Consider the following 14,670-nt stretch of genomic DNA (forward strand, 5'->3'; position numbering starts at 1 on the left):
AGTCAATGGCACAGTCAATAACAATAAGGTTGTAGGCTTTAATGAGGAATGTTAATTTGAACACAATCAACTGGATTTCAGCTTAGCTGATTATCAACCTTGGACTTGTATGAGGGTGTTGATAATACTGGCAGTACAGAGAGGGCATTTTTATCTGGAACTGCTATGTTCAGAGAGGCTTTACGAGTAAAATCAGTTTGCCTTTTGGCTGTTTAAGGTAAAACCAACAAACAAAATGGAGGGAAATTTAAAAGAAAAAAAACTGAACAAAGACAGGAAAAGACACGAAACTGTTCCCTGAGCAGAGAACTTTATTTAGAAAATTCAAGAAATGCTGTACACACACTTTAGAAAATATAGATTCTGGTTAACAACAGTATTTAAAGTTAATATAACCAAAGTTTCTGGTCCTTCTGTGTAATGGACATCCACACACCTTTCCCACTGGAGCCATTTAAAGTCTCAGTTCAAACCTCCTCCTCCTGCTCATGTTACAGGCAATGCAGCCAGCTCCTCACTATCTCCTTGATCCCATTCCATCAGCAGCTCTGAGGACACCTCTGTAAACAGATGATCCCAGTCCCAGCTCACATCATCCTGCAAAGCAAGAGAGAGACAGAAGAGAAGGAGAAAAGAAGAATTAGAGAGCCAGAGGGAGGCACACCAAGAAAGAGAGCATGGGGAGCAGAGGGAGCAAAGAGAGGAGAATGGGGGAAGGAGAGCAGAGGGTGTTAATGTACACATCATAAATCTTGATTACCTGGGAGAAACAGTGGCAACCTCCCCTGGTGCTCCAGAAACAGCTGGACAGGCCTTTGCTGGGAGCTCACAAGCTATATTTACTAAAAACTCACTCACCTCTTTCACCTCCTGCTCCGGTGCTAAAACCTTGGTGAGGAGCTTCAAGTCAATCTCCCCGTCCTGAAGAAAGAGTGCAGCGAAATTCACTTAGTGTGCACAAACAGAGGTGATGCTGGTTGCAACACTAAATGGACCACCTTGAGGAGACGAGACTTGAGCATATCAAATATATAAAAATAAATGTCCTTGACTTACTAAGGTCTGGAATGCAGAGTAATACTTCAGATCATTGTCCAGATCTCTGTATGTCATCACCCGGTTCACCTGGATGCTAGCAGAGGGACAGGAAGTCAGAGGAGTTGAGGAAAAACAGGTTTTTTGCGACACTTGTGCTGAAAACAAACCCGCATTTGAGTCAAAACAACACGTCGCAGAGAAAAAACACTGATTTCACACCGCGTGCAAAGTGAGACTGAGAAGTGCTCTTAGATAAGTTTGAAGTTTGTGCACAATTAAGCTCCAAGACTTCAAGCAAAGACCACAGAGAGCAGGAGATGGTTGCCAAGTGTTAAACGCTTCAAATTGAAACCCAGCTGCTTATCTGTGGGTCGGAATTAAGTGGGGGGGCTCTCAAAGTGGCCGGGGCCTAGCAGTGCATGCCAGTCCTACTTACTGCACATTACACGCTACATTGCCCCCGCAATGAGTTCAATGTGGATATTATCTCGCACAGAGAGCAAGCCCCAGCCTAATAACCTCCACCGCTGTCATAGCCTTGCTACATATTCGACACATGTCGGCGTGTCTCTCACTGCCCTGTAAATCAAAGGGCCCGGTTAGTAAGGACCCTGGTAACAGAGTTGCATAAATCACACCCAACTGTTATTTCTCCATTTCAGCCCAATAAAGCAAGGCACTCCACAATGGCATGAATGGAGGACAGGTAACATCACAGTCACCGGAGTAGGCGACTGATCCATTGTCCTGTGCATTGACAGAGGTTAACTGTCACACGGGGGTGTGGGATGCACTGTGTGTGAATGAATCCAGAGTGATAAGGACAAACTGCTGAACTAATGAGCTTAAGGACTTCACTACCTTGGTGGAGCGGCAATCTGCATGGTGAGATCTTCCTCCTGCACTTCTTCCAGATCTGGAATCACCGGAATATCTAGAAACCAAAAACAGAGACCACCTTATTTGGAGAAGTGTGAAAAATTTAGAGAAAATCAAATGACTGCTCTGTCATTTGCCTACCGATGCAAAACTACTGATTAAAATACAGTGGATCCCCTGTGTGCGGCTGCTAGAGGTGTGTGTGTTTGTGAAGCCATGTGTATGTGTGACCATATCTGTGTGGCACTTCCTCCCCTCCCTCTTGCTTGCTACATCCTCATAAGAGCTGCCCTGTCACAATAGCCATGCGGCCATGAATATTCAGGAGGCAAGGCGGCAGCTCATCCCGCTGTGAGAGGGGCGCTGGCCAGGGGCTCCCCAGAAAGCACCCCCTGCTACCTTAGCATTTGGGCCCTGTCAGTGCCGCCCACCCCCAGGACCTGCAGTGGCCGGTAGGCCGACCTCCATGTCCACTCTGCCACTCCGACTGGGGCGGCATCCAGCCATGTGCAAGAGTATTTGCTTGCGGGCCCATCTGTGTGGGGTCGGAAGTCACAGTGCGGCCTGGCAGGGGCTGCAGTGCCAGGAGCCGCCAGCCCGCTGCTCAAACAGTGGGAACCCACTTTAATTGGCAAAACGCAACAGGACAGAGGATGGCTCCACTCCCAAGAAGGACAGGGCAAACTTTCACAGCATTTTTCAGATGGACATATTAGGGAAGGGAAATAAGAGCGGGATAATAAGGGATTGTAGAAGAGCTGGGTGGAAATAAGATAAACACACAGGCTTAGAAGTCTTTGCAGAGATTTTATAATAAATATGATTCTGCATGCTGGCATTTATTGTCAAAGGGGTACAGTGTAGATGAAGAAGATACAACAACATACATTTCTGTGTAATACAGACAGCTGCCAAAAATGTTACAGGCTTCACAGGTGTCCTCATTTTGGGTGTGATGTGACTTTCCTGAACCATATTTTGTGGTGGGGCAGCAGACTGCACAAGCTTATTAGCTCTACAGCTGAGCGTTGACAGTGACAGAGACAGAGAGAGAAGGAGTGGAAGCAAGAGAGAGAGAGGAACAGACAGATAGCGAGAGAAAAAGAGAGCTGGACTGCATGAAGAGGGTTGTCAGTAATCTCTAACCACAGTACTGCACCCTGAGGGGAAAGTCAATAGAGGAGCTAAATAGAGGTGAGGAGATGGAAGTCTGCATCTGATGTGAGGAAATATCTTGGCATCTGTGTCACCATTCCTTCAAAATAACCCCTGAAAATAAACTCGAGTTGAAGAAACTTCGATCTTTGATAGAAGGAGGTGAAAATATTTTGATTCCGAACATATATATCTGAGATGGATGAAGAATTCTGAGAACGACTTGGTCAGAACCTAAACCTCGATACCAAAACCTCACCTTCTGCTGATAACTTATTTCTTTCTCTTTTTTAATTAAACCAAATTAAAAATGCCACGCTCGTTTAGCCGCTGACAAGATTCATCTGTGTTTCTGATATCCAAATAAATGCGGGCGCGGGTATTTCATATTCATGAGGCCCCGGTGACACTTTGTCCTCTCATTTACAAAGCACAGCGTTCAGCAGAATCCGTCCCCCCTGGACCCCCAATCAAATTTAATGGTCTTAGTGCAATGACATCAAAAAGCTTTGCCGTCCGGCTCTGCAAACAGCTTCCTGAGTTGTCTATCTGTCCACACACTCCCTTTCTCATTCCAGCCAGTAATGCACTATTAACACACTTCATGAGGGTTGAGTGTGAAGCTCAGAGGCATATGTTGTCTATATGCAAAGCTGATTATTAAGTGGGGAAAAAAAGGAACAACATTTTTAAATGAGCTTCAAATTCAACCTATTACTGGAGGTCAAGCAGGGCATAAAAGCAGCTGCAAACAAGCCAGTGTTTTCTTCCGACGCAAAAGGGCAACTCCATCAGGAGGAGCTCTCCCCTCGGCAGCGGTGCACATTACCCACGCCGACTTCCTCCGCTCAGCTGGACGTGTATCAAGGTGGCTTTTGTCTGGCAGCGAGCAGGCCACGCGTATCCTTATTACACGGTCACGTCCGGCTTCCTCGCTGGAGCATGTAAATATCAAAAGGGGATAATTTGCTGTGGATGTAGACATACTCCCGGCAGGCACATGCCAGTCAGCGACTTTGGAGAGCAGGACGTTTCTCCACATCGCTTGGGCTCCTATAATCTGCGCAGGGGTTCGGTCAAATGATTACCTAGGCACAGAATCCATTTGAAAAGCTTATGGGACAATATTCTAACACATCACAGTCCAGGAGTAAGACAGTGGGACATGCGATACTGGTGCTATTTTAAGTGGCCAGCAGGAGGCTGTGGGGGGCAAGCTGATAGGGAGATGGGAGCAGAGGGACTGGGCCAGCCTTCTCCCTCTGTGTGTCTCTCTCTGTGCTTGTAGCCAGTGGACATAAGGGATAAGGGTTGGGGACATAATCAAGATCGCAGGGGCTATCTCACTAACCCTCAGCACTGTAATTTCCAATGCCCCTGCCTGCAGCTCTGTATTAAGAGGTCTCCCTCCACAGAGTAATAATCTTTCCGGCGGCATTAACTGCGAGAGAACGAAACCTCCGGACTGCTCAACTGGCCATTTTAGCCAGTGTGCTGACATTATGTGTGTCTGTGTGTTTATATATATTTATATATAGATATAAAACATTTACTGTACCTTAAACCCTGCAGTTTAAATTTACAATTCATTCTTTTTTATTAATGCAATTGTGGAAAACATTTCTACTTTTTAAAATTTCCCTTTTTTCCACCTGCAAATAAAACACAGTGTCAAAATACAACATTTGAGCAAAAATGTAAAATTAAGATCAAGCCTGAGTGACATTTAATATTATTGTTTACAGTCTGTGCCTTTAATAATGTGACAAAATCTCTGCACAGGTCACAATTCCCACGAGAAAACAATCATAATAAATGACTGATAAGAAGTTTGATAAATATAAATGAAAGTTTCAATAAATCAATAAACAGCCATTTGGTTTTATGGGGTGAACATGAATTTCAGTGTTTCCCATTTATTCTAAATCATAATTTTTATAGCCTTGTTTTAAGTTGTATAAATAATTTTTCTTCTTCTTCCTGTTCTTATTATAATTTATTGCAAAGTCCCGAATTTACACAATTTAAGCTAAAGAGTTTTAAACAAAGTTACAGCACACACACAAAAAAAAAAGGCCTGAGATCAAAGATTTCCTTTGCTAATTTATTCATAAACTGTATTACACAATAAGCTCTCGGGCACTGCTGTCTGCTGGTTGTTCAGTATGGGAAGTGAGCAGTGCATGCTAACAGATCTTTACTGAGGCTATTTGAACAATTTCCTTCGCCTGCTTTGCGCTGCAAAATAGAACAATTATCTTCGGCAGCACCTTGCTGAAATTCCCCCCCTCGGTCCGAACATTGTTTGTTGAGCCCTCAGGTCGCTCAGTCAAAGCAGCCTGGTGACCACGAGATCTGTATTCAGCAGCACCTGTCTGACACTTGGTGTGTGTGTGTGTGTGTACGTGAGTGTGTGTGTGTGTGTGTTTGCAACTATCTGTGTCGCTCTCCATCAGCTCTGAATCCAACCGCTATTAAATGAACATATTCACTTGTCATGTTCATCAGAAGGGCCGTGCGTATACGTTGCCACGCGCTCAGTGGTCAAAGGCAGCGCGTGGATCCATGGAGAAATATGGTTTGAGCATCAGTGAAAAGCGATGATCTGACTGCCTGCTTATCTGCTCTACTTTCAGAGGATGAATGTGCCAGGGAGGCACTGGAGGGCTCCTCTTTGCCCGTGAGGAGACACACAGTGTGGGGGATTGCAAGGGTGCTCTTACCTCCTTCATCATCTAATCCCTGGGGAGTTTGTGGTCGCAGGCGGCGGCTGTAGAAACAGGAAGTGTGAGAGAATGAATTATTTAACGCTTTGAAAACCCAGCCTGACGGTGAGGTCATCAGAGGGAGTGAGTGAGTTGGCTCCGAGACTTTGCTTTGATGATGGGCCTGTTTTTGTTCTTTCTCATGCTACGTGGGGCACTTGCTCGGTTTTTCTACTCCCTGACTCGAGCTTCAGAACGGCAGCCTCTGACAAAGGCGCTACAAGACTCTGCTGTGACCCGCCCGCCACACGCCGGCCCTAGACAAGATCACCTCTGAGGATTTTTTTTTTTTGAAAAAGCAAAACCCAGCTGGAGTCGCGGTCTGAATAAGTATGACTGAGACGAGACGACTGTGACAGAAGCACAACGTAAGGGACTTTTCTGTCAGGTAGCATCATCAGTTTCACACCAAGCCTCTGTCTCGCTACAGCCATGCAGGCACCGAGCTCCAGCTGCGATGAAGAGTAAAACACAGACGACCACGTCCTCTACCTGCCTCTCCCGTTGGTGATGTCTATTCTAGTCACAGAATGATGGGAGGCAAGGTGAGGAAAAATCCCGAATAACAGGAAAACAGCAATAAAAGTGACGGCAACTCAGTCACGCTGGGTTTTTTTTAATCATGTTAAGTGACTGTTCTTGGAAGGCGAGGATTAGTAGCAACCAAGGACGATCTAGAAGAGCGGCGCCACTTTACTGCGAAACATTTAAACTGACCTGTTTTTATGCATACACACAAAAAAAAAATGTAACCGCCATCAAATTCAATAAAAATATAAAAGAGGTGTGTGACTTACTCTTCCAGGTCCTCGGCTGCAGGTCTTCTTGAAGATCTGTATATGAGCAGAGAGGAAACTTTTAGACAAATTAAATAACGCACTTCCTGTCAGACACGTTTTCTTCATCTGTGTCTAATAGCTGCAGCCCACAACAGATGTCTTCTCACCTCCTCTCTGTTTTCTCAGCTTTGTTGTCCTGCTAGATGACTATTTTAAGCGTTCTCTCTGTTTACTCAGCTCAGCGTGAAGAGGGCCTGCCAGACCCCGAAATACTGCGTTTGACACTTTTTTACCTCAACACAGCATTTTTAGCACACGCTGTCTTTTTATGGAAAGGCAGGTATCAAAGAACCAGAAATAACACCACGTTATTAATGCAATATGAAGCATTTAAACACATCAAAATACAACAAATGTGTGAATGATTTTTGTATTTTTTTTTTGAGAAGTACTTTAAAAATGATTATTAACAACAACTTCTGATCCTTTTTTCATGGAGCAAAAATACTTTTGCTAGTTCTCCTGGTTGAGTAGTGCCCCCTACTGGTGATAAAAGTAAAATCATTCAGTGCTGCCATTTGTTTTTCCATTGATGTTATTTGAATTCTTTGCCACTTGCAAAACCCAAGCGTTCATAGATGTAAAATAAATTCATTAATAAAATATGTATTTATCTAATACTCATGTAATAAGAGGAGGTTATTATAATAAATCAGCCCCACTGTTGGGAAACAAGCTGGGAAAATAAATTAAATCTGGTATGTCAGTGGCCCTGCCTTCACAGGAGCTCAAATCCTTACTTTTAATTCACTATAAGGGACATAAAAGTTCCTGAAGGTACGTCCTTTTTTTTTTTTTTTTTTATCCCAGGGGAATTATAAGAGATTTTTTATTTAAATTATAAGGATAGCGAACATTGTACGCTGTAAATTGTAAAACCATTGAAGAAAATATGTGGTTAATTAACTATATAACTAAAACTGGCTTTTGTTTCACATTTCAATCCAGCAAACAAACTCATCAGCACAAAAAAAATAGAGCAAAAATCCACATATCAAGCCTTCTATCTGAATACATACAGACATGTAATTGTATATTTTTTTAAAAAGTGGAAATTCATTAATGAATCATCTGCTTTCTGTGGTAAATAAAATGATAGATTAATATGAAGCATAATGAGCCAATCATCTGTTAGCTAATAATGTTTACTCGTCGTGCTTTGTCTCTCTTTTGCACGAGGCCAGACCAACAGCTCCGGAGGTACCAGAGTCCAACCAGGCAAAGGCAGAGAGGAGCCGAGGGAGCCTACCTGCCTGCCCTTGGACTGTGTCCTGTCTGGGGGGCGGGGGTGGCGACACTTAAGACACATTACAGGCCCCTTGATTAAGACTCATGTAAGGCAAAGCGATAGACATGGTAAAACTGTCTGGAAAAAGTTGTTAGGGATAAAATATATTGTGACAACCTGGTTTCAAAGGTTCATCAATAAACTGACAGATCATTTAGTGTCAATTAGAAGTGATAGATCGACAAATCCTGGGATTTCTGCGCTGGGATTAGTGGGAGGAGGGCAGTGGTGATTGAGCATGAGGGGTGACATTGAAGGGAAAAGTCCTTGCCGGTTCCAGGGGGGACCATTACTTACTTTGTTTCAGAGAGGATCAATGCACGTGCAAACCCCTTTTACACCTCCTGTATTTCAATCACTTTGAGACTGGGAATCAAGCTGGGTTACGCAAAAGCGGAGAAGCGACACGCTGACCTTCTGTGAGAAAGGAAAGATCTATTGAGTTTGCTGTTTTCCCTGCTTGCACTAACGGTGCAGTAAACTACGCAAATAAGCACAATTGACTCCGCCTGTTCACTCCAATGCATCTCCTACGCTCTCACCTCCGCTGGGACCGAAGGAAAAGAAGCACAGTGGCAGGTGGAAGAACAAACTGTTCTGCGCTGTATTAAAATGTCTTATGTTCAGTCAGTCATGTACAGTATTAAGATTTAGATTTGTTAGTTGTAGATGAAAGCTTTTGGCAAACACCTTCCATCTGTTCCAAATATTTCATGAATTCTCCATGTTGTGCTCCCTGTGTAAAGAGCAGACTGCAGTGGTAAGGGGTGATTAAGTGGCTTGAACCCCTGTGATGAAGTGGCTAGCTGACTAACAGTGCCCTCCTGTGGCTGATGCATTAACCATGTCAATTACCGCCTTGCTCGCAGATGAAGACGAATGGAGAGTTGCCTGCTCAGACAGGCTCCCTCTAACCTTGTTGATTCACAGCCTGAGTGCCAAATATGCACTGATAAATAAGCTCATTCAACAGCATGAGAGTTCATTAATAACACATAACGCAAGACCACAGCTCGCAGTCCCCGCTTTCGCTGTTGCCACAGGAGATGAGGGGAAAGAAGGCGAAGATACGTACTTGGCAGAACCAGACCCGGAGCTTTCTTCTGCCCAGCCGCCCTGCCGCCGGGCCGGCTTGGGAGGAGGTGGGCCCTGGAAGAAGACATGGTAGCTTCACTGAATGCATTCACTTAGAAGATGAATAAATACTATTTGAAAGCATTCTAAACACTACTAGGCTTAAGGGGGGAAAAAAAGCTTTAGATATTGCTTTAAATGTCATTTTAATCGTTGGGCGTAGGTGTCAGAACAATACACATTTGATGTACTGCTGAATAGGCCACATTTTGTGCTTTATAACAGCAAAAACCTACCACAAACAAGAGGCATGTAAAGACCTGTCTTCATGAGTTTTAAAGTGTAAATGCACCAGTAGAGGGCCCTGTTGTCTTCAGCAGGAAATCAGGACCTAAAGCTTAGCCATCATGTAAAAGGCAGGGAAAGTTTGCTTAATGTCCAGTTAAAGGTATGCTGATAGCCAAAGTGAGCGCTACCAAAAGGCCCCCGTACAGCAAACGGGGCCACAAGGAGTCACTCAATTGTTTATTATAGTTGTCGGTACCGTCTATTCAGAACATATGGAGCAGAGTGTGGGAACAATCACAGCCCTATTCTGACCCTAAAATAGATGCAGACGAAAAGAAAAAAAAAAAAAGACCCTCTCCCTCTCTAATTCTTTGATTCTTAAAATAGTAAACTCAGTATGCAGCTTGATCCTGAGACCGGGACCCTGAGACCGGCACTTGAATGAATGAATTCCTCAGAGCGCACAAGGGTGGGCACTAGACAAATGAATTAGGGAAAGAAAAAAAAAAAGAGAAAAAAAAAGGCACAACATTTCTCATTACTAAATTGGGTCTGCAGAGGACAAAGTGTTCGTGAAGAATTTCTTTCATTTATGATGAAAGAGGAAATAATCTTTCATGGCTGGTTCCTTTACCGAAGCCATTTATAAATCTGAATGTCACCATTAAGCAGGGCAGAGGGAGGGGGAGCCCACTCTGCTCCACTGTATATTACCATTAATCGAGAGAGCCGAGGCTGAACGAGCTCCCTCAACTTTGTGTAATTAGTAACTGTCTCTTTAATAAGAACAAAAAGGATTACAATAATGACAATTGAGGCTTTCTAAGCAACGTTAAAAAAAATCCTTCAAGTGATATGAAATCCCTGTGATGTTTAATGTCGGGTATTTCCGAAATGAACAATTTTCACGAGAGACAAGATAATAAGGTCAAGTGTCTTCGAGTGTAATAAATTCATCCTGCGACAGTTATTTCACTCAACAAAAATGGAGAGGACCATAAGTGTCCTGAGAAACAAAACAAATCCGTGCCTGCAATTCCTCATGACCAAATATGAACCTCACAGTCGTAGTAAAATAGTTATGGCTGTTGAGGCAATTAGCTTAGTCCTCGTGGTTTCTAAATTTAGGATTCTTTGATGGTCTCTAGGGCAAGGAATTTTGTGGTGGCCAAGCCCTATCAGCCCATAAAAGCAACTGAGTCTTTGTTTAAAAGGATGTCAGGAATGCGACCAATCAGTTGGGTATTTTAGGCAGAAGAGGACAGGGCTGATAAACGAAGACGAAAAAGAAAAAAAAACGCCCAGTCGCACGGCACGCTGGAAAAATGTATTGCACGTCCGCAGAAGGTCAAAGAGGGCGCGAGAATATCGGTTCGAACATTAGGGAAGTTGGCCTAATTTGGGAAGATTAGCCTAAAGCGAGAGCATTGCTGGGATTTTTTTTTTGCTTTGGGAATGTTGGCTGGTTTACAGTTCGCCAATACAGGAGACGCGACTGATTCCATAAATGCCAACCAGCAGTGACGTACAGTTATTTGTTGTGTTTCTGATACGACTTCTCCTATATATTTGGTCCTATATTTAAATTTAGAACCATTACATGTCACATATTTCAGGGCGCAGTGACGGCTGAGAAAACTTTACAGCGGCTTCAAGTGGTTCGTGTAAAATTAGGCAGTATTAGAGAGAGGATTTGTTAAAACTCATGGTAGACTCATGGGGACTGAATCAGACGATTTACAAGAGCACAATTACACTGTTTTGTGAGTCTAAAAGGGCTGTAGAGTTTGTATGAAGCAGCACTTCAAACACTTAAGGAACACACATGAGACCCAACACACATACAGGGCAATGAATGAAGTGCAGCTATTCAGGAGTGTCTACGCTTTCAAACCCGCTGAAGTAGAAAAACGGCAACTCAAACGTCTCATCACCTGCATAAACAAGCGCTCCGTTCAAACTTTATACCAAGTGTATCAGGCAGAGTCTACTGTGAGTGTAATTTGAGAAGAGGCGACTCTCAGCAGACTCAGATATCAAATTCAATCCTGGAGCAAACATATACAGTAAAAAATAATCTAAAAGGATGGTATAAAGTTGATATTTGGAGCATTTGCAGCAGAAGCCATGCAAAGCCATTGTTGTTGTTTTCATGCTACTTACCTCGTCATCATCCTGTGATTCATGTATGAGACAAGATCAAAATGCATGTTTATGACGCTTATAGCAAAGTGAAATTCTAACATGCAGCTATCTGTCTGCTGTCATGTGATCGCGTACCTCTCCTGCCGAAGCAGAGGTGGAGGACTTCCTCACGTAGCGAGAATCTTCAAACGACGACTGGTCTGCTGCCAGGCGAGCTCTTCGTCCAGACTTGGCAACCTGGGAAATGTGCATCATTTTAACACGGGGAATATATTTAGATTTCTGAAAGCCAGACATTGCGATGGTTACTGAATACTTGTGGTCTTTGCTTTGCTTTTACTGTGAGATCTAATGAGACGACCAAATGCTGTCTGAATGCACACAAAGTACAGTAGGTCAGGTTGTTCCATTTGCGTAAATCAACCACATTCTTTTGCTTCTGTATTACTTTCAATTCTGTGAAGTCACACTGGATTCATTTACGTTCTTCTTTTGCACATGATAAGAGAATTATTCATGTGTCTCTGTATTCATCTGGCTGTAGAGAAACTTAGACATAACAAAGCACCGTAAGACTGCCTTTCTGCTAATTAAGAACAGTTGAGTGTTTTTATTTTTCAACATTTTTAAATAAATGTTTTTTGCAGGACACCCAGGATCTTTCTGCGTGGAGTCTCCATGTTCTCCCCGTGCAGCGTGGGTTCTCTGCGGGTTCTCCAGCTTCCTCCCACAAGGTCCAAAAACATGTTGAGGTTAATTGGTGATTCCAAATTGTCCGTAGGTGTGAATGTGAGTGTGCTTGGTTGTCTGTCTCAAAGTGTAGCCCTGTGATAGATTTTCCATATTTTAACACACAAAAGGGAAATTTTAATCAGCACACTGGCACATCTAAGGGGTCCCTGGTGGGGACATGGCCACCCATGACATCTCATTGGCCAGTGAGATCAGTCAAGCTCTTTCCCGTAAAGTTTGATGTCTAAGTTTCAGACAGAATACAGCTACAGTGTCTGGGTGCAAGTGAAAGCACCTTTAGATGTTTCGGGTAGCAGCCAGTCGGATGTCCATAAACATCACAGAGAGCCACAGCTTGCGTGCCTTTAGCTGAGAGAGGCGTACACAAAGACTTCAAAGTTTTAACGGGAGCTGAAGTTTAGTTTGGTGTTAGTTAGTTTTTCCTCTGAGTTCATTACACGCCTGCAGCATCCAACAGCAGCAGGACCCATATGGATGTCTTCAAAGTGACAGAGGTGGCTGCATTTACGCACAACACATCCGGAACATGAATAATTCTTATATTTAGAAATTACGGAGACGGGGTCAGTCGGGATCTAACAGTAAAACACTGCAAACTTTCACACACTTCAGACAAATAAGCTATCACACAAAGTCAGTCTGTCAGCTGCAGTTAAAGTAATTTGTCACGCAGCTAAATCCTAAGCTCCATTAAGTTTTGCTTTTCATTAAGGACATTTTTCCATTTTACAGCAGTATTTTTGCAGCAGTGATATTATCGTGATATATGTAGGAATGTGACCTTTCTAAATAATGAAGTACCAAAACATAGCAACGGATCGGCGGCTAGGCCTTTGTCACAGCTCTGTGTGGAAGGGTCTGGCATCACTATCATTCTGCTATCGGGAAAAACAATGTCTCCGTCTTGATCTTTGTATTTCTTCAAACCAGCCACAAAGCTTGTGTGCAGTGCTACGCCTCAGATGCAGCAAAATCTCCCCTTGAAAGAATGACGAGGGAACTTGTTTTGGTGAAACATTCACACTTAGTTCTGTCTGGGCTGCCTCATTACATGATCAAACATTCAATAAAACTTTGTTAGTTCAGTAAGTTGCACCTCATTTTGCTTAGCTGTGCGAGGTTATTGTTGTTCCTTGTAGTTTAGGAGATTCTAGAGACGGTATCAGGCAGATTTTGGTCATTTTTCCCCCAAATACGCTGCAACATCTTTTCTCCTCGACTATTCTAAACAGCGGTCATCCTAATATCCAAAATTGTAAATGTAGGTTTAGGTAACGACTTACATTGACTGTGTAATCTCACTGTCGACACAATAAAACAGTATCATATGATGACAGGGAAAGAGTTCAGATCTGTCCAGCACGTCGGTTTCTCGACGTGGTTTCGAATCCTCTCACCGGACTTCAAAAATACGTGTTTTTTTTTTTTATTTTGGTCAGCATGTTTGGTTTTGCTGTCTGTAGATGATACTGACATGGATATAGGCTTCATTAACTAGTGATGTTTACGTTTGTCGACGAGGTCTTCTTTATATAGCATCTTTATGGTCACACGCACACACAGGTCTGGTCGGATAAATCCGCAAACGGATCATCTGGAGGGTCAATACAGCAAACACCGTCAGTTAACTTGGGTCGCCAGTTAAACTAGAACGTGTTTCTGTCTCACCGTCGGACTGACACCGCATACTATCACAAGTTAATCTGGTCAGACTGTGACTCCACCGGGTGAAGCTCTCTTCAAACCTTGTGTTTGACTTGTAGGCTGAACAACCTTGACTCACAACAGAGCACGAGCGATAAGTGGAACCAGTGTTAAAGCTGACAGCAAGAACATTTTGCAAGAGTTTATAGACGTTTTTTTTCAACAGGCGTATCCACAGTCACCTACAATCTATATTGCCGCTGGAACAGCTGCCTCGCTGACTGAATATCGCCAGTTGATCTGATCGCCAGTTGATCTGGAACAAGTAGACAAACCCTCCCCTGCCGTCTGTCAAAATCGGCAAATGATAGCGTCTTTGCTGGTAAACGGTGAGTTAAACAGCTAGCTCAGTCACATACTGGCTAACAGTGGGGTTTACACTAGCTGTTGTTAGCTAAATAGCTAACGCTAGCTTCGGTGCACCGTTACTCTGTGGCTTCATCTCACAGCACTTAAAGCTAATGTTAGCTTAAGCTCTGTTTCCTCAGTGCGTTAAGTAAGATTCCAACAGGTCACTCACACTTTTCACCGCTCCCGTCTCTCCGAGCTGAAAGTTATCCTCCATTTTTCTCCTCCTTGCTGCAGCTAAGCGCCAGCGTCTCTTCCTGGATATCAGGAAGCGTCACGTAGCAACGCTCTCCATGGTAACGTGGACAGCGCGTGCCCTTCACAGTCAAGCCTGCTGGATGCAGCACGTTTAAATCAGCAGCTTTCGGGCCAAAGTGCTCTCCCAGTGAGAAAT

The 14,670-nt window shown here is 43.6% G+C and overlaps 1 protein-coding gene across 1 annotated transcript; it reads right to left on the reverse strand.

Annotated features, from left to right (window-relative positions):
- Positions 1–279: 279 nt before the first annotated feature.
- On the reverse strand, positions 280–14,523 carry ift43 (intraflagellar transport 43 homolog (Chlamydomonas)). The gene is made up of 9 exons (XM_008282840.1): positions 14,449–14,523; positions 11,607–11,708; positions 9,040–9,113; positions 6,635–6,670; positions 5,796–5,842; positions 1,900–1,972; positions 1,057–1,132; positions 859–921; positions 280–597 (listed from the first exon to the last, which is right to left on the reverse strand). Exons 1-9 carry the CDS (start codon positions 14,491–14,493, stop codon positions 487–489), a joined length of 627 nt encoding a protein of 208 aa, XP_008281062.1. The 5' UTR covers positions 14,494–14,523; the 3' UTR covers positions 280–486.
- Between the last annotated feature and the right edge of the window lie 147 nt (positions 14,524–14,670).

This window comes from Stegastes partitus, unplaced genomic scaffold (assembly GCF_000690725.1).
Source record: "Stegastes partitus isolate 25-593 unplaced genomic scaffold, Stegastes_partitus-1.0.2 Scaffold8, whole genome shotgun sequence".
NCBI classification, from domain to species: domain Eukaryota; kingdom Metazoa; phylum Chordata; class Actinopteri; family Pomacentridae; genus Stegastes; species Stegastes partitus.

What these genes read in the sequence shown, in the direction of transcription:
- ift43 (XM_008282840.1), bottom strand. Translation starts at nt 14,493, where the DNA reads ATGGAGGATAACTTTCAGCTCGGAGAGACGGGAGCGGTGAAAAGT. An exon ending in AGACGGGAGCGGTGAAAAGT is followed by an intron (nt 11,709 to 14,448) that starts GTGAGTGACCTG and finishes CACATTTCCCAG; the next exon opens with GTTGCCAAGTCTGGACGAAG. An exon ending in TCCGGGTCTGGTTCTGCCAA is followed by an intron (nt 6,671 to 9,039) that starts GTACGTATCTTC and finishes GCTCATATACAG; the next exon opens with ATCTTCAAGAAGACCTGCAG.